At 44.2% G+C, this 26,877-nt stretch overlaps 1 protein-coding gene across 1 annotated transcript in view; it reads left to right on the forward strand.

The window, feature by feature from the left end:
• Nucleotides 1-360: 360 nt before the first annotated feature.
• The window catches only part of GANAB (glucosidase II alpha subunit), a gene marked incomplete in the record, with an annotated part of 52,173 nt that continues 25,656 nt past the window's right edge, over nucleotides 361-26,877 (forward strand). Inside the window, 7 exon segments of the mRNA XM_056527535.1 lie at nucleotides 361-509; nucleotides 11,460-11,558; nucleotides 14,475-14,583; nucleotides 23,420-23,547; nucleotides 23,634-23,813; nucleotides 24,052-24,117; nucleotides 25,746-25,833. Of these exon segments, the coding sequence (XP_056383510.1) occupies nucleotides 493-509; nucleotides 11,460-11,558; nucleotides 14,475-14,583; nucleotides 23,420-23,547; nucleotides 23,634-23,813; nucleotides 24,052-24,117; nucleotides 25,746-25,833 (687 nt within the window).

Raw genomic sequence — 26,877 nt, forward strand, 5'->3', positions numbered from 1 at the left:
AAAAACAGAAAAAATAAAACTGAACCCCCAAGGGGTTAAAAAGGCCTCTAGAAATAAAAGAAGCAATCTAATTGGTTGCTATGGGAAACCGCACCACTCTTCCTTTACACAGGTTTTTATAAATCTCCCGTACAGGAAAAACTGACATTTAGTAGCTGCGGGTCGTGACGTCACACACCACGCCGCCCCTGACGTAAGCCCCTCCCTCCTTTGTATGCTCGTCTTGCCAGACACGTGACCGGATTTTCTCCCTTCCTTCCCTCTCCTCCCCGAATGGGGGATTCGCCATAGACTTTGCCGGCCAGTGACGTCATGTGCAGCCGCTGCTGTGGGCGGGGCGTTCTCTGCTGAACATTTACTGGCCAATGGCAGGTGGTGACGTGTCCCGTACAAAGCGATGCGACTGGCGGTGACGTCGCAGCGCTGGGCGTGGCTTCTGTCAGAGAGAGCCGGCTTACCGAGGGGGGGGTCGGAGGTCAGAGCGGAACCAAGATGGCGGTGGCTCGGAGGTGAGAGCTGGCTGTGCACGGAGGGGGAGATGGCACATGGTAATGCGGGGACCTGGTGTCTGTGTACGGACATTGCTCCCTGCAGATTATACAATAGAGGTGTGGGCACACGGTGGGGATGTTGGGGGATAAATCCGGTGTTGTCCGTCAAAGCACCGGATTTATCTTGTAGAGAAGTTCCGGTCCATAGACCAGCAGATGACTACAGATCCCTGCCCGAGCCTTGTGCCTGTGTATCCAGAATCAGTGACATCACAGGTCTCTGATGTCATCATCCCACCTCGGACTTGTAAGAATGTGTTTACACTGTGCGTTTTTGTTGCGTTTCTAGCATGCATTTTTTTTGCTTGAACTGCTAAAAAAAACAAAAAAAAAACCTTCATGTTAAAAAAAAAAAAGTGTGAACACAACTTATACCAGTGCATGTGCTGTGCTAGTATGACCTTAGAGCAGTGTTTCCCAACCAGGGTGCCTCCAGCTGTTGCAAAACTACAACTCCCAGCATGCCCGGACAGCCAAAGGCTGTCCGGGCATGCTGGGAGTTGTAGTTTTGCAACAGCTGGAGGCACCCTGGTTAGGAAACACTGCCTAAAAGGTGTGTTCACGTGACAGTCTGTCCCCATTAACCCCCACCCCCGTTTAGGTTCCGTTGTAAAATAATCCCATTGATGTCAATGGGTTTATTTATTTATTTATTTATTTTTTTGTTCACAATCCTTTCACATCCATTTGTACCGTTCTGCGCTCAGTTCCGTTTTTATTCATTTTTTTTTTTTTTACAGGAGAAAAGACGGTGCATGCAGTATTTTTTTTTTTCCCGTCAAAAAATAAAAATAAAAAAAATGGAAGAAAAAACGGATACAGTAAATTTAACACTGAAGTTTATTGAAAACGGATGAGCCTTTAGGATAAGTTGACATGTGTGGATTTGCAGCGTATTTTACACTGAAGATCCGCCGCTGAAGGACCTCTGTATGGTGCCCTTAAATGTGCCTGCTCGGAGCGGCAATACGCCACTCCGAGCCGACACACTGCGATGTGCGAGTCGCAGCGCGCGGTGTACTCGCACACATCGCGGCCGCTCCCCCTGCTCAGTGTGCTAGGCCGAGAGCTGCTGTGATGTGCGAGTATGCTGCGCATGCGCGTGGCGACTCGCACATCGCAGTGTGTCTGCTCGTAGCGGCGTATTGCCGCTCCGAGCAGGCACATGTACAGCCAGCATATAGAGGTCCTTCAGCGACGGATCTGCAGCGTAAAATCCGCTGCAAATCCGCTTGTGTGAACGCACCCTTAAAGGGGTACTCCGGTGAAAACCTTTTTTCTTTTAAATCAACTGGTGGCAGAAAGTTAAACAGATTTGTAAATTACTTCTATTAAAAAAAATCTTAATCCTTCCTGTACTTATTAGCTGCTGAATACTACAGAGGAAATTCTTTTCTTTTTGGAATGCTCTCTGATGACATCACGAGCACAGTTCTCTCTGCTGACGTTATTATAATAATGATGCTTTATTTATTGTTGTCCTTAGTGGGATTTGAACCCAAGGCCCCAGCACTGCAAGGCAGCAGTGCTAACCACTGAAAACCATGCTGCCCTTAGCATATGTCTGCTATGCATCTGCTATGCATGGTTGCTAAAATGGACAGAGATGTCAGCAGAGAGCACTGTGCTCGTGATGTCATCAGTGTTCCAAAAAGATAGGAATTTCCTCTGTAGCATTCAGCAGCTAATAAGTCCTGGAAGGATTAAGATTTTTCAATAGAAGTAATTTACAAATATGTTTAACTTTCTAGCACCAGTTGATTTAAAAGAAAAAAGGTTTTCACCGGAGTACCCCTTTAATGTCATCCGTTTGCATCAGTTTTTTTCAATCCATTTTTTTTTATCCGTTTTTACTTCTGAGCATGCTCAGAACCCAAAAAATTTGTGGGTTTTATTAACTAAACAATAACGGATACAAACAGATAACATCTGTTTGCATCCGTTATTGTTGTTTTTTTTTTTTTTTTTAGTCCTTTTTTATTTTTGACGTGAGAAGAACGGGACGGGTCTAGACGGCCCTGTAAACGCAGCCTAATGGTATGTTCACATACGCGGGTTTTCCGCTGCGTATTTGAAAGTGGGCGGGCTCTTCTCGGCTGTCCGCAGCCGATTTTCCGCGGCGGAATGTACTCTGCGTAAAATCCTCCGCAAGCCCCATTGAAGTCAGTAGGGACTGTCGCAGATTTTCCGCAGCATAAATTCCGCCACGGAAAATCTGCTGTGGACAGCTGAGAAAAGCCCGCCCGCTTTCAAATACGCAGCGGTGAACGTGGCCTAAGCTACAGCAAGTTTGTGTGGGAAGTGTGAGGGGACCTCCGGCCGCCATGCTGGATGATCGGATCCCCGCGGCAGCGCTGCGGGCGATCCGATCATCCGTTCAAAGTACCGCACTGCTGCAGATGCCGTGATCTGTATTAATCACGGCATCTGAGGGGTTAATGGCGGACATCCGCGCCATAGCGGATGTCCGCCATTACAGGCGGATCCCTGGCTGCTGATAGCAGCCAGGACCTGCCGTGCATCATGGCGGTGATCATGGCGGCGCGTAAATGTACGTCATGGTGCGCTAAGTACCAACGTCACCATGACGTCCATTTACGTCCATTGTGGTTAAGGGGTTAACATAGCAAATTTGGCTTCCTCCTCTTTCCTGCTCCATGATGTCCGCTTACATTACGGGCGGGGAACCTGTCAACAGTTCCTAATGTAATAGTGTGCACCAAAGTATAGGTCAGGCTCAGTACAGGAACCACGTCACCTGAGAACGAATGGGCCCACATCACCTGTACCACTAGATAAAAACATCATTTTCCAACCAGGGTGCCTCCAGCTGTTGCAAGAACTAACAGCTCCTAGCATACCCGGACAGCCAAAGACTGGGCGACTCCTTTGGCCATCACTGTTGTCACCAGGCACAGATCTGTGGCTGGGGGAATTTTTTTGTTGTGCAGTTTTTCACTTGTTACAATCGAGAGAGAGAATGTATGTTCACACATCTCTTTGTGAAATTCTGCTCCGAAAATTCAGGTTGGGGGGGGGGGGGGGCGGAATATATATTCTCCCCCCCACAACCTGAATTTTCAGAGCAGAATTTCACACAGAGATGTATACCGTATTTTTCGTCCTATAGGACGCACCGGCGTATAAGACGCACCTAATTTATAGGTGCAAAATCTAAAAAAATAAAGATTTTGAACCCAATATTGGTCTTCAATCTACGGACCTCCAGATGTTGCAAAACTACAACTCCCAACATGCCCGGACAGCCAACGGCTGTCCGGGCATGCTGGGAGTTGTAGTTTTGCAACATCTGGAGGTCCGCAGATTGAAGACCACTGCATAGGAGGTAATACTCACGTGTCCCCGCCGCTCCGGACCCGTCACCGCTGCCCTGGATGTCGCTCCATCGCTGTCGCCGTGTCCCCGTCGCTCCGGAACGTCTCTGCTGCCGGCCGGGTATCCTCGCTCTCCGTCACCGCCATCACGTCGTTACGCACGCCGACGCACGTACGTGATGACGAGGAAGGAGAGCGCCGGCCATACAGGGGATCCCTGAACGGAGAAGACACCGAGGAGGCAGGTAAGGTCCCTCCCGGTGTCCTGTAAGCACTAACCCGGCTATTCAGTCGGGCTGTTCGGGACCGCCGCGGTGAAATCGCGGTGGTCACGAACAGCTGGGATACTTTCACTTTCACTTCAGACGCGGCGGTCAGCTTTGATCGCCGCGTCTGAAGGGTTAATACGGGGCATCACTGCGATCGGTGATGTCCTGTATTAGCCGCGGGTCCCGGACGTTGATGGCCGCAGGGACCACCGCGATAGGGGTGTATTCGCCGTATAAGTTGCACCGACTTGGGAAGAAAAAGTGCGTCTTATACGGCGAAAAATACGGGGTGTGTGTATATATATATATGTGTATGTATGTGTGTGTGTGTGTGTGTGTGTGTATATATATATATATATAATGTGTGTATATTTATTCATTTATTTATTTTTTTGGCAGCCGTCTGTCAAAAATAGCAAAATACATAATATACATATATACGCGAGGAGTGCTGCATTTCAGAGCAGTATTTACTGACCAGCGTGCCTCCAGCTGTTGCAAAACTACAACTCTCAGCATGAACAGACAGCCAAAGGCCTTACACTACACGAGGGTGTTATGCATTACATCTTTGTCTCCCAACTAGGGTGCCTCCAGATGTTGCAAAACTACAACTAGTTTTGCAACATCTGGAGGTACCCTAGTTGGGAGACACTGCCTTACATTCTGATTCTTACATCATAGTTACATAGTTAGTATGGTTGAAAAAAGACATACGTCCATCAAGTCCAACCAGGGAATTGAAGTGAAGGGTGTAAGGGGATAAGGGAAAGGGATGTAGTTTTATAATTCTGCATAAGCATTAATGTTATTTTGTTCCAGGAATGTATCTAACCCTGCTTTAAAGCTGTTAATTGTTCCTGCTGTGACCAGTTCCTGAGGTAGACCGTTCCATAAATTCACAGTCCTCACGGTAAAGAAGGCGTGCCGCCCCTTTAGACTAAACCTTTTCTTCTCCAGACGAAGAAAAGGTTTAACTTTTAAAATTTTCTTTACAAATTTTCTCTACAGATCTGTGTAACATAGTAAGGGTGTGTTCACACCATGATTTTACTATACGGTTTCGGCACACGGTTTCATAAAAAAACAAAAAAACGTATGCAACCGTACAGAAAACCGTGCCCATAGACATCCCATTCAAAACTGTGTCCACCATAATGTATACGGTTGTCACGGTTTTTGGTCCGGGTGAAAAACTGTATTAAACTGTGTGTTTGTTTTTTTTAACATGGGAATCAATGGAAACCGTACAGAACCGCATGTGCGTACGGTTCCATCCGGTTTTCACTATACAGTTTTTGGCTTTCCTCAGTTTTTTTCTTGGAATTTCAATCAAACAAGTGAAACTTTATTCATAATGGAGTGAAAAGTTAAAAAACGTAAGTTTTTTTTTTTTTTTTTTTTTTCCTTAAAAAATGGATGCAACCGGACGTCATTTTTCAACTGTATACAGATAAAAATTTGTACACACGTTTTGATACAGTTTAGTCAGGTTTTGAGGAATCCGGTTTCTATCAAAAACCTGATACGGGAACTGTATTGGAAAAACGTGGTGTGAATCCAGCCTTACATAGTTCATAAGGTTGAAAAAAGACGAGTCCATCAAGTTCAACCTATAACCCAAATGAGTCCCTACTGAGTTGATCCAGGGGAAGGCAAAAAACCCTCATACTAGAGGTAAAAATTCCTTCCCGACTCCAAATATGGCATCAGAATAAATCCCTGGATCAACGTTCTGTCCCTATAAATCTAATATCCATAACCTGTAATGTTATTACTCTCCAAATATGCATCCAGACCCCTTTTTGAATTATTTTACAGAGTTCACCATGACCACCTCCTCCAGGAGAGAATTCCACAGTCTCACTGCTCTTACAGTAAAGAACCCCCGTCTGTGCTGGTGTAGAAACTAGAGATGAGCGAACTTACAGTAAATTCGATTAGTCACGAACTTCTCAGCTCGGCAGTTGATGACTTTTCCTGCATAAATTAGTTCAGCTTTCAGGTGCTCCCGTGGGCTGGAAAAGGTGGATACAGTCCTAGGAGACTCTTTCCTAGGACTGTATCCACCTTTTCCAGCCCACCGGAGCACCGGAAAGCTGAACTAATTTATGCAGGAAAAGTCATCAACTGCCGAGCCGAGAAGTTCGTGACGAATCAAATTTACTGTAAGTTCGCTCATCTCTAGTAGAAACCTTCTTTCCTCTAGACGTAGAGGATGACCCCTTGTTATAGATCCAGTCCTGGGTATAAATGGATCATGGGAGAGATCTCTGTACGGTCCCCTGATATATTTATATATAGTTATTAGGTCTCCCCTAAGCCTTCTCTTTTTCTAAATTAAATAACCCTAATTCTGATAATCTTTCTGGGTACTGTAGTCCTCCCATTCCCTGTATTACCCTGGTTGCCCGTCTTTGAACCCTCTCGAGCTCCACTATATCTCTCTTGTACACTGGTGCCCAGTACTGTACACAGTATTCCATGTGGGTCTGACCAGTACTGTACACAGTATTCTATGTGTGGTCTGACCAGTACTGTACACAGTATTCCATGTGTGGTCTGACCAGTACTGTACACAGTATTCCATGTGTGGTCTGACCAGTACTGTACACAGTATTCCATGTGTGGTCTGACCAGTACTGTACACAGTATTCCATGTGTGGTCTGACCAGTACTGTACACAGTATTCCATGTGTGGTCTGACCAGTACTGTACACAGTATTCCATGTGTGGTCTGACCAGTACTGTACACAGTATTCCATGTGTGGTCTGACCAGTACTGTACACAGTATTCCATGTGTGGTCTGACCAGTACTGTACACAGTATTCCATGTGTGGTCTGACCAGTACTGTACACAGTATTCCATGTGTGGTCTGACCAGTACTGTACACAGTATTCCATGTGTGGTCTGACCAGTACTGTACACAGTATTCCATGTGTGGTCTGACCAGTACTGTACACAGTATTCCATGTGTGGTCTGACCAGTACTGTACACAGTATTCCATGTGTGGTCTGACCAGTACTGTACACAGTATTCCATGTGTGGTCTGACCAGTACTGTACACAGTATTCCATGTGTGGTCTGACCAGTACTGTACACAGTATTCCATGTGTGGTCTGACCAGTACTGTACACAGTATTCCATGTGTGGTCTGACCAGTACTGTACACAGTATTCCATGTGTGGTCTGACCAGTACTGTACACAGTATTCCATGTGTGGTCTGACCAGTACTGTACACAGTATTCCATGTGTGGTCTGACCAGTACTGTACACAGTATTCCATGTGTGGTCTGACTAGTGATTTGTACAGCGGGAGAATTATTTCCTTGTCGTGGGCATCTATGCCCCTATTGATGCCCCCCATGATTTTATTTGCCTTGGCAGCAGCTGCCCGACACTGGTCACTACAGCTAAATTTACTGTTTACCTCTCATCAAAAAATGTTTTTATATTTTATAGTTTTATAATAAATAGAACACTTTTCTGATAGGGTTCTATAAAAAAAAAAATTGTGTTCTTCTATGTGTTTTTGGTGTTTAAACTTATGGCCACTAGGGGTCTCCCTAGGAGTCCCTTTTTTCGGTGATTTTGGACTCACACCGGCCTGGTGGCGGTAAATCTGATACTCAGCGCAGCTCCCGCCTGTCAATCAGACAGGCGGGAGTGAGCGCTGTGGGTGCATCACTGCCAGGCGCGCTCCTGACTCTGCCGGTGTGAGGTGGAATTTTGCGACCCATGCAAACGTGCAAAATTCCACCTCACACCGTCCCTGCCCTGCACTCCGCCTGAATACAGGAAGAAGGGCGGAAGCGGCCCGGCAAGGCTTCAGATGACTTTGTGCCTGCCGGGCCCCGCCCACTTCCCCCCTTCTCAGACGCTCCCATCTGAGCTACCGAAGATGAACATAAAAAGGTATTTTTATGGGGTTTAGAATTAAAATAAATTATAGGATAGATAGAGACAGGGACAGATGGGGAGGGGGATTAGGGAAAGTTTAGCTGATAATAGGTACTGTTTAAAGAGTAGCTCCCACCATCTGTTTTTTTTATTTTTTTTATTCCCCCCCCCCCCCCCCCCTTCTGTCCCTACCTATTGCTACACTATACCTAACCCCCTCCCTGCCTGTTTAAAAAACAAATAAAAAAAAAAAAGTTCTACCTTACAAATGGCTTATCTTGTGCTCGTCTGTATACCTCTGCCGGAAGCCGACTTCCCCAGCACGCGCGACGTCACTGACTCCTGCTGGGCGCCGATTTTCCGCCCTCACCTCCCCTCCTTGATAAAATGTTTTTTATTTTATAGTTTCCAAAGTAACTAAGACCTCAGATCAGACTTGTCCCATAAGACATGTACAGTACTAATGGAGGGAGCATCAGCGCGGCGCGTGCTGGCTCCACTCCACTGTACATGGCGGGGATGGGCTGCGCGCGAATCCAGGCAGCCAATGCGCGCAGCCCCGACGTTCACTGCGCTCTCTCCCGCCTGTCTGATTTGATGCAGTGGGCTTTGTACTTTTTGATCATAATGTATAATAACAACCTGTTAGTTTTTGAGATTATGCTGAGAAGCAATTAGATCAAATTCCAAATGGTGGATGTGCGGCTGAGTTTCTCTCTTTGTGTCTCGCGGTCGGTAACGCTCCCTTAAGCTGTATAAATGATCTTGCGGCACCTTTCATGAATATGCTGACGCTGTAATAGCAGGTTACACATTGTTGGCACAAGCAGTGGAGACACTAGTTATACCTCGTCTTACATGTCAGAAGTGATATCTCCCAGCGTTGCTTGCAGGCCCTGAATCCTCACAGGGGGAGATCTACCAAACCTGGAGCAAAGATCTGTGGAGCAGTTGCCGTAGCAACTAGTCAGATTCCTGAGCTTTTAATAAAAAACTGGTTGCTATGGGCAACTGCACGAGGTTTGATAAATCTCCACCAGTGTTTGTTGTGGGGGGTCACAGCTGCTGTATGCTCCACGGGAAGTTCTTTTCTTTTTGAACTTCCTTTCTGTCTGACCACAGTGCTCTCTGCTGACACCTCTGTCCATGTCAGGAACTGTCCAGAGCAGGAGCAAATCATTTTTAAACGTATACATTTTCCTGCATGTAGTTATGATTTTTAGTAGGGTATCATTTTAACCGTATGAACCTACAAAATAATAATGTGTCACTTTTACCGAAAAATGTACTGCGTAAAAACGGAAGCCCCCATGAGTTACAAAATTGTTGTTTTTTTTTTCAAAAATTTTGTCACACAATAAAAATATATTTTCGCCATGGATTTTTGGGTAAAATGACTAATGTCACTGCAAAGTAGAACTGGTGGCACAAAAAATAAGCCATAATATGGATATTTAGGTGGAAAATCGAAAGGGTTATGATTTTTAAAAGGAAAGGAGGAAAAAACGAAAATGCAAAAACTGAAAACACGGAGTCCTTAAAGGGGTACTCCGCCCCTTAGACATCTTGTTCCCTATCCAAGGATAGGGGATAAGATGTCTGACTGCAGGGGATGAAAATATAAGAGTTATGATTTTTAGAAGGCGAGGAGGAAAAAATGAAAACGTAAAAATTTAATTGTCTGAGTCCTTAAGGGGTTAAAGGGTTAAATGTACGTCTGATTCAGTGTTTACCAACCAGAATGCTTCCAGCTTTTGCAAAACTACAATTCCCAGCATGCCTTGAGTTGTAGGTTTGCAACAGCTGGAGGCACCCTGGTGTGGAAACACTGCTCTAATCATTGTCCTGCCAGCAGCATATGCGCCTAAATTTTGCGGCACATATGCTGGAGATATATTTACCCGTAGACTTGCATCCAAGTGTGTCTCCAGATCGCAATGGTTTCTGAGCAGGTCACGGCAAAATTTAAGCACATATGCTGCCGCCGGGACAGTGATTAAAGGTACGATTTAAAGGGTATTGCCATCTGGACATTAATGGTATATGCACACCATGTGCCTTAAATGTCTGATGTTTGCGCAATTCCTGTTAAAGGGGTGCAAAAAACAGCACCTCCCCTGTCCTCAGTTGTTTTTTTGGTATTGCGACTCAGTTCTATTGAAATGAGTGGTGCCAAGTCGTGGTGCCAAGTCGTGGTGCCAAGTCGTGGTTCCAAGTCGTAATACCGCACACAACATAAGTACAGGTGTGGTGCTATTTTAGGAAGAGACTAGGGCTGTTTTCCTATTCCTGGATAACCCATTGAACATCAAAGGGGGTCAAACAACCAACGTTTCAGCCAGGATTGAGGGGGCGCTCTTTAGACACACATGCTGTGAGTGTCCAGATAGGAATTCCCATTTTATGGCACAAATTACATGAAAATGCTTCTACTATTTAAAGGGGTACTCCGCTGGAAAACATTATCTTTTTAAATCAACTGGTGCCAGAAAGTTAAACAAATTTGTAAATCATTTCTATAAAAAAAAAATCTTTATCCTTCCAGTACTTCTTAGTGGCTGTTTATTACAGAGAAAGTTTTTTTTCTTTTTGAATTTCCTTTCTGTCTGACCAGTGCTCTCTGCTGACACCTCTGTCCGTATCAGGAACTGTCCAGAGCAGCATAGGTTTGGTATGGCGATTTGCTCCTGTTCTGGGCAGTTCCTGATGCTCCACAGGAAGTTAATTTCTTTTTTAAATTTCTTTCCGGTCTCAGTGCCCTCTACTGACACCTTTGTCCATATCAGGAACTGTCCAGAGCAGGAGCAAATTACCATAGCAAACCTCTCCTGCTCTGGACAGTTCCTGACATGGACAGAGGTGTCAGCAGTATATAGCAGCTAATAAGCTATTAAGTACTGGAAGGATAAAGATTTTTTTTAATAGAAACAATTTACAAATCTGTTTAACTTTCTGGCACCAGTTGATTTAAAAAAAAAAAAAAAAAAAAAATTTCCACTGGAGAACCCCTTTTAATCCTTCCAGTTCTTATCAGCTGCTGTATGCTCCACAGGAAGTTCTTTTCTTTTTGATTTTCCTATGTTTGACCACAGTGCTCTCTGCTGACAACTGTCCAGAGCAGGATAGGTTTGCTATGGGGATTTGCTCCCACTCTGGACAGTTCCTGACACGGACAGAGGTGTCAGCAGAGAGCAATGTGGTAAGGCAGAAAAGAAATTAAAAAAGAAAATAACTTCCTGTGGAGCATATAGCAGCTGATAAGTACTGGAAGGATTAAGATTTTTAAATTTAAAAGTAATTTACAAATCTGTTTAGCTTTTTGGCACCAGTTGATTTAAAAACAAAAAAAAGCGGAGTACCCCTTTTTTTTAAACTTGTTTCATATTTCTCTCTCTTATAGGCTCCTTGGTCTTGCTCTCGTGTTCTCTGTCTGTCTCACTCCTGGCCTGAGTGTTGACAGGAGCAACTTCAAGACATGTGAACAGAGTTCCTTCTGCAGGTCAGTGACTCGCATATTCCAGTGTGTAGATGAGTGGTCTCCAAACTGTGGACCTCCAGATGTTGCAAAACTACAACTCCCAGCATGCCCGGACAGCCGTTGGCTGTCCGGGCATGCTGGGTGTTGTAGTTTTGTAACATCTGGAGGCCCACAGTTTGGAAACCACTGGTGCATATGTTCTAGAATCTGTATTTCCTGTTAAACTGAAATCTACAAAGTAACAAGTTGTCCAATCGCACAATGAGGAAGAGCAAGGAAACCACAGCGGAGACCGCGCGGTCAGAGAGTGACTGGCGTTACTATTACCCCCTGACCGCCGCGGTGAGATCGGAAAACGATTATTTTAGCTTAGTGTAAATGAAACCTTAAAGGGGTATTCAAGGCAAAAACTTTTTATTTATATATATATATATATATATTATATAATATAATATAATATATTCATTCATTCATTCATCTGGCTCCGGAAAGTTAAACAGATATGTAAATTACTTCTATTAAAAAATCTTAATCCTTCCAATAGTTATTAGCTTCTGAAGTTGAGTTGCTGTTTTCTGTCTAACTGCTTTCTGATGACTCACGTCCCGGGATCTGTCCAGCTCCTATGGGGATATTTTCCCATCATGCAAGGGATATTCTCCCATCATGCACAGCTCCCGTGACATCATCATTGAGCAGTTAGACAGAAAACTTCAGAAGCTAATAACTATTGGAAGGATTAAGATTTTTTAATAGAAGTAATTTATAAATCTGTTTAACTTTCCGGAGCCAGTTGATATAGATATATATATAGAGAGAGATATATTAAATTATACTAAAAAAATAAAATAAAAAAAGCTAATATCTTCTCAGTAAAGGGTATAAGCAGCCGTTTTACAGCAACACACGGTCGGGATGTGGCCATGTCTGCGTGCAGTTCTCAATGGAATTATTAAAGGGGTATTCCAGGCAAAAACTTTTTTTTTATAATATATATATATATATATATATATATAATATATATAATTATAAAAAAAAGTTTTTGCCTGGAATACCCCTTTAATAATTCCATTGAGAACTGCACGCAGACATGGCCACATCCCGACCGTGTGTTGCTGTAAAACGGCTGCTTATACCCTTTACTGAGAAGATATTAGCTTTTTTTATTTTATTTTTTTAGTATAATTTAAGATTGTATTTTTATAAAGTGCAAAATGTATTTTTTCTTATAAAGTGCAGAGAAAGGTCATTATTAGAGAATAAAGTAGATCCTCTTGTGTATACCTCTTCAAACTGATGTGGCACATTTGGGTTGTCTGCCATTTTGATTCTTAATTGCCCTCTGATATGCTTTTCTTAAAGGGGTACTCCGGCGCTTAGACATCTTATCCTCTATCCAAAGGATAGGGGATAAGATGGCTGATTGTGGGGGTCCCACCGCTGGGGACCCCCGTGATCTTGCACGCAGCACCCCAGTTAAAATCAGTCCCCGGAGCATGTTCGCTCCGGGTCTGATTACCAGCGACCACAGGGCCGCCGGCGTGTGACATCGCGCCTCCGCCCCCGTGTGACTTCACGCTCCGCCCCTCAAAGCAAGCCTATGGGAGGGGGCGTGACAGCATCGGGGACTGATTTTAACTTGGGTGTTGTGTGCAAGATCACGGGATTCCCAAGCGGCGGGACCCCCGCGATCAGGCATCTTATCCCCTATCCTTTGGATAGGGGATAAGATGTCTAAGCGCCGCAGTACCCCTTTAAGCTGTCTAAATTTCCCGCAAAGCTTCTGGCAGTGGAAAGGTGTCTGATCACTGCACCTGCAGCAAGTGATAGTTCAGTGACATAGAACTTCTGTTCCCGGATTCATGCTGCAGAGTCTCTGTGTGTTCCTATGAGATGCAGCCTTAGCCTGTCTGCCGATAATAGGTTTCTTTTCTGTGGAAGGGAGGGAAAAGGTGTTTTTATAGGGTTCACAGGAGATGCTGCACTCAGAAAAGACAGACAATAAGAATCATGGGAGTTCTGTAACTTCAGATGATCATTCTATGGACTCTCCTACATCACTGCACTCGGGGTTTGTTTAGAGCGCAAATGATCTCTTTACCAACAGTCTGTAGATGGAGGGACATAGAGGTAGAATGGGGTGTTGATTGTGCCTTGAACCCAACATATTTCTCCACCTCCGTAAGAAGAGTGTCCTCAGGGGTTTAAATGGGAACTACGCTACCCCTTGAAGTGGGGCAGCTGCTAACATGAAGTCACTGCCACACTCCTTATGCCGTCACGCCATGCTCCCTCAATGCAAGCCTATGTGAGGGGGGCCTGACGGCAGCCACGCTCCCTCCCATAAACTTGCATTGAGCAACGCCTTTCTTCAGGCGGAAATTTCCAAGCGGATTTTCCGTTCACAAATTCCGCAGTGCGAATTTGTGAACGGAAAACCATTCACTACACTATACATTTTAGCAAGTGGAATATCCGCCTGCAATTTCAAAGCGAAATTGCAGGCGGAAATTCCGTAGTCTGAACCTAGCCTTAGACTGACTTCCTGCTCTCTGTTACATATAGCAAAATTTACAAGCCAACCACTGTTTTCAGTCCGGCAACAAAACTGGATACAGTCCAAAAATGAACCGACCGGAGTCACTACCTGTCACTATTCACATACATGCAATGTGGCTTGGGTCCGGTGCTGGCCAGTTTTTAAATTCCCCCACCAGATCTGGCAGCCGAATTGCAAAAATGTAGTGTGAATGCCCCCTTAAAAAAAAAAAAAAAATCCTTTAAGGTGTTCATAGACCCACAATATTTTAAGTGCCGAACAAAGCCCTTTATGGCAGAATGTAGGATTCCATTGATTGTATTTCTACGCATCGGTGCTCGCCTTTCATTCGTCATGTTTGATCATCTGATCCTAATTCGATCGTAATTTGCTTTTAGACGTCAGCGCAAGTTTGAGCCGGGATCCTCTCCGTATCGCGCTTTGCTGGGAAGCGCAAAACTGACTGCGGACAAACTAGAAATCCAGCTCATCAATGACAAGACCCAGGTGAGCGGTCAGGATGTTACTTCATAGTATGGGGGGGGGTGCACATGTCTTGGTTATTACGTAATGGCGATCCTGACACCTCTCTACACTGGTAGATTGGTGTGACCCGCTCCATCACAACTAGAATTGTTCATGTTTGGATTAAATGTGACCTCAGAGCTTTGCGCACATTCAGACTTGTGTATCAAAACTGTTTCAAAGGGGAACTCCGGTACTTAAAGGAAAACGGTCACATGTTCACTCCCGCACTAACCACAGGTATTGACGGATAGTGCGGCAGACGCTGATTCCGAAGATCCCTACCTTGCCCGGATCCGTCCGGCCGTTAGCCCTCAATCTTAGTTTTTCTATATATGCAAATGACGCTGTAACTGGCACGGGCGGGGTTTTCAGGAGCCTAGTGGCACTGTGACGTCAGCGCTGCCTGTCCGCAGCGCCGCCCGCTTATGATTATTCATCCCCTCCTCCCTCCGGCTCTCCCTCTCCTAACTGGTCTTCACTGTGTATGTGCCGCTTCCTGACATGCGCAGTGAAGACCAGTTAGGAGCGGGGGGGATGAATATTCATAAGTGGGCGGCGCTGACGTCACAATGCCACTTGGCTCCTGAAAACCCCGCCCATGCCAGTTACAGCCTCATTTGCATATATAGAAAAACTAAGATTGCGGGTGAACGGCCGGACGGATCCGGGGAAGGTAGGGATCATAGGAATCAGCGTCCCCCGCACTATCCGTCAGTACCTGTGGTTAGTGCAGGAGTGAACATGATAGTTTTCCTTTAAAGGAGTCAGGCAAAAATTAATCCAGAGGATAAGGGGATACGTAGCTGATCGCGGGGGTCCGACCTCTGAGGCCCGCAGCAATCACCGGGACGGAACCCCAGCTCTCTGTGAGGGGCACGAGTTGTCTCCTGGGAAACTGCACGTGCTCCATTCACTTGTATGGGAGCGCTGATGATGCCTGAGAGCTGTACTTTTCGGAGCTCCCATAGGAATGAATAGAGCACGTGCCAACTGCAACCACGCCTCACTGAGTGCCGGGTCCTGTCCTGCTGATCGTCGGGGGGGCAGTGATCCACAGGATAGGGGATAAGTGTCTGATCTGGGGCGAGGGTTCAACCACTGGGACCTCCTTATGCACGGAGCGGTAATTTACACGCCCATTCCATGCAAGATCCAGAGATACATCCGTACAGCCTCTGCCATGCAGATGCCTAAAATCTAATCTTGAGAACATTAGGGTGTCGTGCAGGAGATCGCGGGGATTGTTCCCAGTGGTTGAAGCCACCATGTGATACGACACTTCTCATCTCACCTATCCTATGAATAGGGGAAAAGTAGTTAAAGGGGTATTCCAGGAAAAAACTTTTTTTATATATATCAACTGGCTTCAGAAAGTTAAACAGATTTGTAAATTACTTCTATTAAAAAATCTTAATCCTTTCAGTACTTATGAGCTTCTGAAGTTAAGGTTGTTCTTTTGTCTAAATCCTCTCTGATGACACCTGTCTCGGGAAACGCCCAGTTTAGAAGCAAATCCCCATAGCAAACCTCTTCTAAACTGGGCGTTTCCAGAGACACGTGTCATCAGAGAGGATTTAGACAGAAAAGAACAACCTTAACTTCAGAAGCTCATAAGTACTGAAAGGATTAAGAAGTAATTTACAAATCTGTTTAACTTTCTGGAGCCAGTTGATGTATATAAAAAAGTTTTTTTCCTGGAATACCCCTTTAAGTACTGGAGTTCCTTTTTATTTTTTATTTTATTATTTAATAAAAAAATAAAAATAAATAGTCTTGCTTTAGCTACAAAGACTGTTCTCCATTACAGTACAAAGGGTATTCCAGGAAAAACATTTTTTTTTTTTTATTTCAACTGACTCCAGAAAGTTACAGAATTGTAAATTACTTCTATAAAAAAAAAAAAAAAAAAAAATAAAAAAAAAACCTTCATCCTTCCAGTAATTATCAGCTGCTGAATTTGAGTTGTTCCTTTCTGTCTGACCACAGTGCTCTCTGCCGACACATCTGTCTGTCTCGGGAACTGCACAGTTTAGAAGAGGTTTGCTATGGGGATTTGCTTCTACTCTGGACAGTTCCCGAGACCGGTGTCCTCAAAGAACACTTGGACAGAAAAGAACAACTCAACTTCAGCAGCTCATAAGTACTGAAAGGGTTAAGATTTTTTTTATAGAAGTAATTTACAAATTTGGTTAACTTTCTGGAGCCAGGATATATATATATATATATTATTGTTGTAGTTCTGCAACAGCTGGAGGCACACTAATTGGAACACGGTGCCCCGGGTACTGCAGCCTAGAGGGTTCTCTGTCTTGTCAAACAAGAAAAAGTTGCATTGGGCCTAATAAAACTTTAAAGGTGTATTCCAGGCAAAAAATGTTTAATATATATATAGATATATCTCTATCTCTACCCTCTATCCTCTACCCTCTACCACGGTGCCCTAGGGGTGATTTCTAGGCTTTTGTGGTCTTTATATTCTGCGTTCTCTCCAGATTTCTCCTTCTACCTGCTCTGTAAAGTTTGGCGTAGAGAGACGTAGCTCACGCTGGGTTGCCAAGTGAGTCTCATACACAAATCCTATTAATTATAAAAGGCTCGGGCGTGAAACTCCCTGGGCACCGAGCGGTTGCCTCAGCAACAGGCTGCGTCTCTATGCCAAACTTTAAACAGGCAGAAAATCTAGATGTGCACTTAAAACGAAGTGTGTTGTGTTTTAATTTAATTTAATTTATATATATATATATATATATATATATATATATATATATATATATATAATTTCGAGTTTGTGTTTTTTTATTCATTTTTTTTTTTTAATTATTTTATTTATTTATTTTTAAAATATTTTTCTTGAATTTTTTTATTTTTTCTCCCCAAGCAATACTTCTCAGCCATTTTTTAACTGGAGTTTTGAGTCCTGTGAAAAAATGCATTTACAGAAATAAAAATGCATTGCTTGTTCATTTTAATTTCATTATCAAGCCTTTTTAGTTACCACAGGATAGACCAGTGTTTCCCAACCAGTGTGCCTCCAGATGTTGCAAAACTACAACTCCCAGCATGCCCGGACAGCCAAAGGCTGTCCGGGCATGCTGGAAGTTGTAGTTTTGCAACACCTGGAGGCACCCTGGTTGGGAAATACTGGGATAGTCAATCACTTTTAGATCTGTAGGGGTCCAACTCCCAGCACCCTGCGGATCGGAAGGAGCTGCAGTGTTTACCAGCTTGTACCTGCATCACTATACTTTTAGTAGCAGATACTGCAGCTTAGTACCTCTTAAAGTGAACAGTGGAATGCTGTAGTACCTTGCGCCACTTTAAAGGGGTACTCCGGTGGAAAACTTTTTTTATTTTTTTTTTTAAGTTTTTTTTAATTAAATCAACTGGTGCCAGAAAGTTAAACAGACTTGTAAATTACTCCTGTTCAAAAATCTCAATCCTTCCAGTACTTATTAGCAGCTGTATGCTACAGAGGAAATTCTTTCCTTTTTTTTTTTTTTTATTTCTTTTTTTGTCTTGTCCACAGTATCTCTGCGGACATCTGGTGCCCATATCAGGAACTGTCCAGAGCAGGAGAGGTTTGCCATGTAAATTTTCTCCTGCTCTGGACAGTTCCTGACAAGGACAGAGGTGTCAGCAGAGAGCACTATGGACTGGACAAAAAAGAAATTCAAAAAGCAAAGAATTTCCTCTGTAGCATACAGCTGCTAATAAGTACTGGAAGGATAAAGATATTTTTTTTAATAGAAGTAATTTACAAATCTGTTTAACTTTCTGGCACCAGTTCATTAAAAAAAATAAAAACATTTCCACCGGAGTACCCCTTTAACTAAGGCAATGTTTACAGGGTACAGTGTCCACCTGGAACATTCTGGCACTAGGACCGCTAGGAAATGCACCATCTCTATATACTGCAATGCATTTCCAAGTGGTTTAGTCAGAAGGAATTGACCTAAATTAAAATTTCTGTCATGTGCTTAATGCAGCAGAATCCCATAAAGGAGTAGTGCAGTTAAAGGGGTTCCCCACCATAAGGTGATTTTAGTACGTACCTGGCAGACCGTAATGGACATGCTTAGGAAGGATCTGCGCTTGTCTTGGGGCTAAATGGCTATGTTGTGAGATTACCATAACATTGTGGCTATCTGTTTGTGAACTGGTATTTCCTTTTTGAATTTCCGTCTTTGCCTACAAATCCCATAATTCCATTTTCCTCCCTCCCATAAATCAGCTACCCCACCCATTGAAACATAAATGAGCTGCATCCATTCAAAAGACCTGTGGTTTTCAATCAGGGTGCCTACAGCTGTTGCATTAGCTGCAGATTGATCTCTCTCCCACCAAGCGATCGCTCCACCCATTGAAGCAGACAGGCTCCCTGTCATCAGCTGACTAGTGAGTCAGGTCTCGGCTGCATTGCAACCTGGGAAAAATCCGAGACAACAGTCATTTTGTATTCTGTTAAAAATAAATATTGGGGTGAAAATCACAGAAGAATTGTGAGAAAACCGTCACACACAGGTACAGACACTATATTATGAAATACACTAACTTTACAGCCCCTGTAGTATAGTCAAATAAAAAAAAATCCTGGAATACCCCTTTAAATTAGAAGCATTACCGTATATACTCGAGTATAAGCCGACCCGAGTATAAGCCGAGACCCCTAATTTCAACCCAAAATCCCAGGAAAAGTTATTGACTCGAGTATAAGCCTAGGGTGGGAAATACCTCATCCCCCCCTGTCATCATCCAGACCCGTCATTAACATCCTCATCATCCCCTTGTCATCATCCCACACATCCCCTTATCATCCCACACATCCCCCCTTCATCATCCCCTTGTCATCATCCCACACATCCCCTTATCCCACACATCCCCCTTCATCATCCCCTTGTCATCATCCCACACATCCCCTTATCATCCCACACATCCCCCCTTCATCATCCCCTTGTCATCATCCCACACCCCCCCCCCTTCATCATCCCCACACCCCCCCCCCCCCCCCCCTTCATCATCCTCTTCTCATCATTCGCCCTCAGTGGTCTTCAACCTGCGGACCTCCAGAGGTTTCAAAACTACAACTCCCAGCAAGCCCGGGCAGCCATCGGCTGTCCGGGCTTGCTGGGAGTTGTAGTTTTGAAACCTCCGGAGGTCCGCAGGTTGAAGACCACTGCGGCCTTCAACATCATCCAGCCCCCTCTCACCCCCTTTAGTTCTGAATACTCACCTCCGCTCGGCGCTGGTCCGGTCCTGCAGGGCTGTCCGGTAAGGAGGTGGTCCGGTGAGGAGGTGGTCCGGGCTGCTATCTTCACCGGGGGCGCCTCTTCTCCGCGCTTCCGGCCCGGAATAGAGCCGTTGCCTAGACAACGACGCATCTGCGTCGTTGTCAAGGCAACGTGACTATTCTGAGGCCGGGCCCGAAGCGCTTAGAAGAGGCCTCCCCGGTGAAGATAGCAGCCCGGACCACCTCCTCACCGGACGACCTCCTCACCGGACAGTCCTGCAGGACCGGACCAGCGCCGAGCGGAGGTGAGTACTCAGAACTAAAGGGGGTGAGAGGGGGCTGGATGATGTTGAAGGCCGCAGTGGTCTTCAACCTGCGGACCTCCGGAGGTTTCAAAACTACAACTCCCAGCAAGCCCGGACAGCCGATGGCTGCCCTGGCTTGCTGGGAGTTGTAGTTTTGAAACCTCTGGAGGTCCGCATGTTGAAGACCACTGCGGGTGGGGGAGTTCACTCGAGTATAAGCCGAGGGGGGTGTTTTCAGCACGAAAAATCGTGCTGAAAAACTCGGCTTATACTCGAGTATATACGGTACTTTAGTAAGTCACTTCCACCTACTGCAGCATAGTCACGACCCCTGGAGACCATGTGACTTATGACATAATGGCCCTGATTTACTAAGACTGGAGGGGAGTTTTCTTTGTGGCTTTTAATTCTCTACAATTTTTTTTAGCAGTATCTACTAAGATTTCCCTTTTTTTTTTTTATTTTTTTTTATTTTTTTTCACACATTCTGATCTGTCGGGTTTTAATCAGCTGAAATCCACCACATTTTCTGTGGAAACCTTAATAAATATGTTGGGTTTTTGTGGAAATGTTGGAAACACGCCCTTTTTTAGGTAACCACGCCCCTCTTCGCATCAGCCACACCCCTTTTTAGGCTTTTCTCAGTAAAATGGAGGTACATGTAAAAAGACAAGAAGCGCTCCATAGTGCATTAAAAGGGTAATATAACTAAGCCGATATTATCGGATGCGCTTACCCAATAGGTTGTGCAAAGTCAGGCACAACGCTGTAAAAGGTATTCCACAATGCAGCCAGTCCCACCACCGCAACGGTGTAGCAAATGTAGCAAAAACCTCCAAACTCCACAAGGGCTTGAATCGGCGCAGAATGGATGAGGAACAAGATCACTAGACGATTTATTTGGAACAACGCGTTTCGATGCCAGGACAGGCGTCTTTCAAGTTCACAAGTTGTGAACTTGAAAAAGACGCCTGTCCTGGCATCGAAACGCCTTGTTCCAAATAAATCGCCTAGTGATCTTGTTCCTCATCCATTCTGCGCCGATTCAAGTCCTTGTGGAGTTTGGAGGTTTTTGCTACCTCAGTAAAATGGAGAGTTTCTTGGGCTTCCCCCCCCCCCCCCCCCCCCATATCTGGTGCAGATATTTCAGACGCACAAGCCAACAGAATGTCGGGTTATTCAGGGCCACTGTCTCTGGGAAAGGTCAGAGACAACAGTAAAATAAAGACTTGCATTACAGCATTTTCGGATGTGGGTGCATGAAATTTACATTTATATCCTATCCTGTGAATAGGGGAAAGTAGTTTAAAGGGGTACTCCGGTGGAAAGCTTATTTATTTTATTTGTTTTAAATGAACTGTTGCCAGAAAGTTAAGTTTAAAAGATTTTGTAAATTACTTCTATTTTAAAATCTTAATCCTTCCAGTACTTATCAGCTGCCATATAATACAGAGGAAGTTCTTTTCTTTTTGGATTTCTTTTCTGTCTGACCACAGTGCTCTCTGCTGACACCTCTGTCCATGTCAGGAACTGTCCAGAGCAGGAGAAAATCCCCAGAGCAAACATGATGCTTTGGACAGTTCCTAAAATGGACAGTGGTGTCAGCAGAAAGCACTGTTGTCAGACAGAATGGAAATCCTAAAAGAAAACAATTTCCTCTGTAGTATACAGCTTCTAAGTACTGGAAGGATTACAAATCTGTTTAACTTTCTGGCACCAGTTGATTTAATAAAAAATAAATAAATAAATTCCACCAGAGTACCCCTTTAAGTACTGGAGTTCCCTTCTAAAGAAAAACTTGTCTTGCTATGGCTACAAAGACTGTTCTCCAATCTTAAAGTTTATTAGGCCCAATGCAACTTTTTCTTGTTTGCCAAGATAGAGAACCCTCTAGGCTGCAGAATCTAGGGCACTGTGTTCCAACCAGGGTGCCTCAAACTGTTGAAAACTACAACTGCCAGGATGCCTGGACAACCGAAGGCTGTTCGGGCATCCTGGGAGTTGTAGTTTTGCAACAGCTGGAGGCACCTTAGTTGATCTTGGATGATTTCCAAGCTTTTGTGGATGCATGAAAACGAGACAAAGTGGTGCACTGAGGTAAAAGAAGCCTATTACTTTGTATTATAACTTGGCATCATGGGCTCAAAGGTTGAAGAATAGAAAATCTTGGAATACCCCTTTTGCAGCCTTTAGACCACATGGACCCTAGAAAACAAGAGACTGGAGCTGCCTCATTGACTTCTATGGGAGAGTTTTGTAGACATGCTCTGTGACTTCTGCAGAGATCATTGCGCAGGGAGGAGGGAAGCTGTGACCATCACCTATTATGAACGGTGTGAGCCTCTCTTATCTTTACACTGGTGTCGCCTTTCATTGTAATCCTGCTGGAAAGTGATCTGTACAGAATAGGAAGTGTCAGACTCTTGTCAGGCTCGGTGATCAGTGTGAAAACTACAAGATTTCAGAAGAAGCTCCACAAATAAAAAGTAACAACTTTAATATGAAAAATATTCAAGTTTGACAATGCATTTCCTTAAAACGTACCTGTCAGATCCCACGAAAAAAAACTGCTATATGTTACTCTGTACCCAATCCTGATCATGTACATGTAATTTTTGTCTCAATCACCAATATTTCACTAAGAAATAGCATATTATAGCTGCTCAATGTGTTTTTTTTTTTTTTTTTTATCTATCTAAAAGGAGGAGGCGTGTCCTTCTCTTGCCTGCACTGTGCTGACTCCTCCCCTCCCTCACTCTGCTGATTCACTGCTCTTGGAGGAGCATATCAGCGCTGCTCTGTAACCTTTCCTCTCTGGTTTTATGCTGTGTGTGTGTGTGTGTGTGTGTGTGTGTGTGTGTGTGTGTGTATATATATATATATAATATACACACACGATTTATTGCCTGTACTCTACCACCAAAGACAATATGGTGAGTGTATAACTTAAATCTTCCTAAATAAGTGCAAAGGTTTAGTGCTAAAAGTAATTTTTTTTTTTGTTTTTTATTTTTTTGCCATACTTTTTGTATATTTTCCCTTTTGTCATTCATGTGTATCATCCTTTGCCAGTCCTGTAATGCTGGGACTTATAGTTTTGGAATAGTTGTAGATACTGTACAGTGTTTTGGATAACTTTTTTTTTTAAATTTATTTGCAGCAGTGTTGCCTACAGCTTTTGCAAAACTACAACTCCCAGCATTCCCAGTTGTCACAACCGCATTCCTAATATATTAGTATTGGTAGGAATTGTTATTGGAGAATCCCTTCTTTGTCCTCCTAGGTGTCCCTCCTTCTGGAAGTCTTCGGACTCCATGGAAACATGACCCGAATTAAGATCAATGAGATCAAACCTCTAAAACCTCGATATGAGGTTCCAGACGTGCTGGTTGGGACACCGACCCCTGAAAAGTAAGTGACCCCCACACTGGTCTATGACAGGCAGGTGCTTTTGTCATGTCACTAGGCTTCGTGTGTATTCATGACTATTGGGACAGTTTGCAGGTGACTGGGCAGGATGATAATACCCTTGAACTGTCCTTGGGAAGCGATGAGCACAAGCTTCTAGTGACCGGATCACCGTTCCGATTGGATATCCTGGCAGGGCGAGACTTGGTCCTGAGCGTCAATTCTCGCGGGTTGCTTTACTTCGAGCATTTTACAGAACGAAAAGACACGTGAGTAATATGGGGATATGGGGTAGTAGTGAATGCCCAATAGTGGTTGGGTGGAGATTTTTGGGCCTTGGCACAGAATCATAATGAAATTGATTACATTATTGGGGTGCTTGGTTGGCTTTTTTGTTTTTCTCCTGGGAATTGACACTGAAATGTGTTTTTCTTTCTTTTTTTGCTCTATGCCCCATCCCTTTATTTTTCTTTCTTCCCTCTACTCTCCTGCCCCATCACCTCCCAGTCTCTCGGCTAAAGTTAGTAGCGCTGTCGGTAACATGTGGCATAAAGTGAAGAATCTTTTCTCTAGGTAATCATTGATCCTGCTTGCAAACTGACTTTAACACACGACTGACCTGCTTGAGTGGTGACTAGAACACACGTGACTTAAAGGGACAGCACATAGGGGACCAAGGGCAATTTCTTTCTGATTTTCCATTTTCAGCTGACTAAAGAGATCTGTGTTTGTGTCGGTGTAAATTTTATATAATATATATATATATATTTTTACTAACTTGATATATCGGTAACTGGGTACTGATACCCCCACCAATCATTAAAAGCCCTTGGCTAAGGCTGCATTCACATCTCGTTTTTATACTACGGGTGCTGGATCCAGCTGGGGGAGGGGCAAACCGGGCTCTCCCGTACCCCAGCCGGACCAGCGCTGAACTCCATTCACTTTAATGAGCCGACCGGAGTCAAACGGTGACTCCTGTTGGATCATTTTTGACCCGTATTCAGTTTTGTGACCGGACCTAAAAACGTTGCGTGCGCTTGCAGCAGTAATTTGCCTTACAGTTAATGCGAACTTTCTTTTATTTTTGCTGCTATCTATATGAATATAGCATATAATGCAGAGTAACCCAAATAACATAAACCTGTAGATATTGCGGAGTTTGGCTCCCTCTTTTCCAGGCAGTGATAGGTTCGCCTTAAGTGCCTATCCAGGTTAGATAAATGTCAGCAAAACACATGTAAGATGGTGGAAATGGTCTTCTGTCTAATGCTGTGTTTTCCAAACAGTATCCTTCCAGCTGTTGCAAAGCCATAACGCCCAGCATGCAGTGTACTGCTTCTCCCTGCTTGTTGTTACGATCAATTGGGGTCTAAACACTAAGACCCCGAACGATCAAAACTGCTGCTGAGAAGCCTGTCCGTAGAGCAGTAGATAACAATTGTATATACACAAGGGACAGCTGCCAAAGCTTTATAGGTGGCCAGAAATGAGAGGGAAGCCTTGATTTACCTTTCAGGAACGGTTTGAATAATCTTCGGCTCGTTTCAGGTATACAGCCCAGGCATTCTCAGACTCTTTCCTTCTCCCCTCCTTAGAGCTCATGCTAAGCCCATCCCAACTTCCTGAGTTTTGTCCTGATCTAGCTGTTACTAGAGACAGATTCACCCTGACAACTGGCAGTGAATAGTAGTTTACAGGGAAGTGAGACACCTAGTGGCCAAGACTATATCTCTATATAAATATATATATTTAATATTTTTTTTTCTTCTTTTGGTGTAAGAAGTAATTTTTGCCAAATAAAGTAATTTACAAATATGTTAGAAATCACAGTCAAAAATAATCGAATGGTCACTTGTTTTAAACCGTGTAATAGCCTAACGCTTTTTTTTTTTTTTTTTTTTTTTTTTCTTTCTGCGTTTTCCTCATAGCTTTGATGGTGTAGGCTGTTATGTTTTGTAGGATAAGAATGTTAAGGAGCAGCAGAATGACTTTATTGTAGTCGTCTTAGAATGACCGCTGTAGTGATAGTAGTCACCTGTACACAGCTATACATAGTGTTAGATTACATATCCCTTCATCCTCATCATACCCTTTTCATCTTCTAATCCTTTCCCTCCTCTCTACCTTGCCTCTCTGCCTCTATATCCCATCCTCCTGGAAGCGTCACTCCTCACCCCTCGTCTTTGTTCGGCTTGTAGTGACCCAGAGAAGACGGAGGAATCCGCTGGAACTGATGATGAAAACCAAGGAGAGGAGGAAGCGGCAAAGGAAGAAGAAACCAAGAAGGTGAGCGATGATGGGGATGTATGTAGACAAAGATTTATTTATTTTTTATATTTTAGTTGTTTTAATATAAAACTAAAACCAATAAATATCTACACTCTATTGAAATCCACAAAATGCAGAAAAATACACTGAATTCAGGGAAAAGATAAAATAGCTGAAGATCCAGGATGCACCAGGTAGGCAAGGATTGAACAGGTAGACCAGTGTTTCCCTACCAGGGTGCCAACAGCTGTTTCAAAACTGCAACCCCCAGACTTTGGCTGTCCGGGCATGCTGAGACTTGTAGTTTTGCAACAGCTGGAGGCACCTTAAAACACTTTTCCTTTTATCCATAAGATAAGGGCAATAGTGATCGCAGACAGTCCGACTGCTGGTAGCCCCCAATCTTGAGAACAGGCAACAGAGTTTAAGCTCAGAATGGAGCGGAGAGTTGTGCATGTGCTCCATTTATTGTCTTTGGCAGTGTTTCCAAAGCCAGGTTCCTCCAGCTGATGCAAAACTACAACTCCCAGCTAGTCTGGACCGCCTCTGGCTGTCTGGGCATGCTGTGAGTTGTAGCTTTGCAGCAGGTGGAGGCACCTGGTTGGGAGACGCTGGTCTATGGAGTTGCCAGAGGTAGCAGAGTAGAGCGCACAGTCATCCGCAGCTCCATAGACGATTAGTGAATGCAGGCACCATTCTCCATTCCATTCCAAGGTGAGGCTTGGGCCCCCCCCCCCCCCCCCAAGCCTCACCTTGGAATGGAATGGAGAATGGTACCTGCGTTCACTAATCGTGGTCCTCGTGGTCCCAGCAGTTGGACTCACTTTGATAAGACCCACATTTTTTTATCCACAAGATAGATGGAGGAGTGTTATAAGTTGGAATACTATGCTATTATATTTGAATAAGTTTTTTAGGGATCTTTAATCTATTGCCTATGCTCGGGGTTGGTCATCCATATCAGATGGAGGTCCTATGCCTGGCACATGCAAACACAGTAAATGGATGCAGAAGCAGCTCTGTGCATTGGAGCGTGGCCATCTTGGGTTACTACAGCTCGGG

The sequence above is a fragment of the Hyla sarda genome, chromosome 6, assembly GCF_029499605.1.
Source record: "Hyla sarda isolate aHylSar1 chromosome 6, aHylSar1.hap1, whole genome shotgun sequence".
Taxonomy (NCBI): Eukaryota; Metazoa; Chordata; class Amphibia; order Anura; family Hylidae; genus Hyla; species Hyla sarda.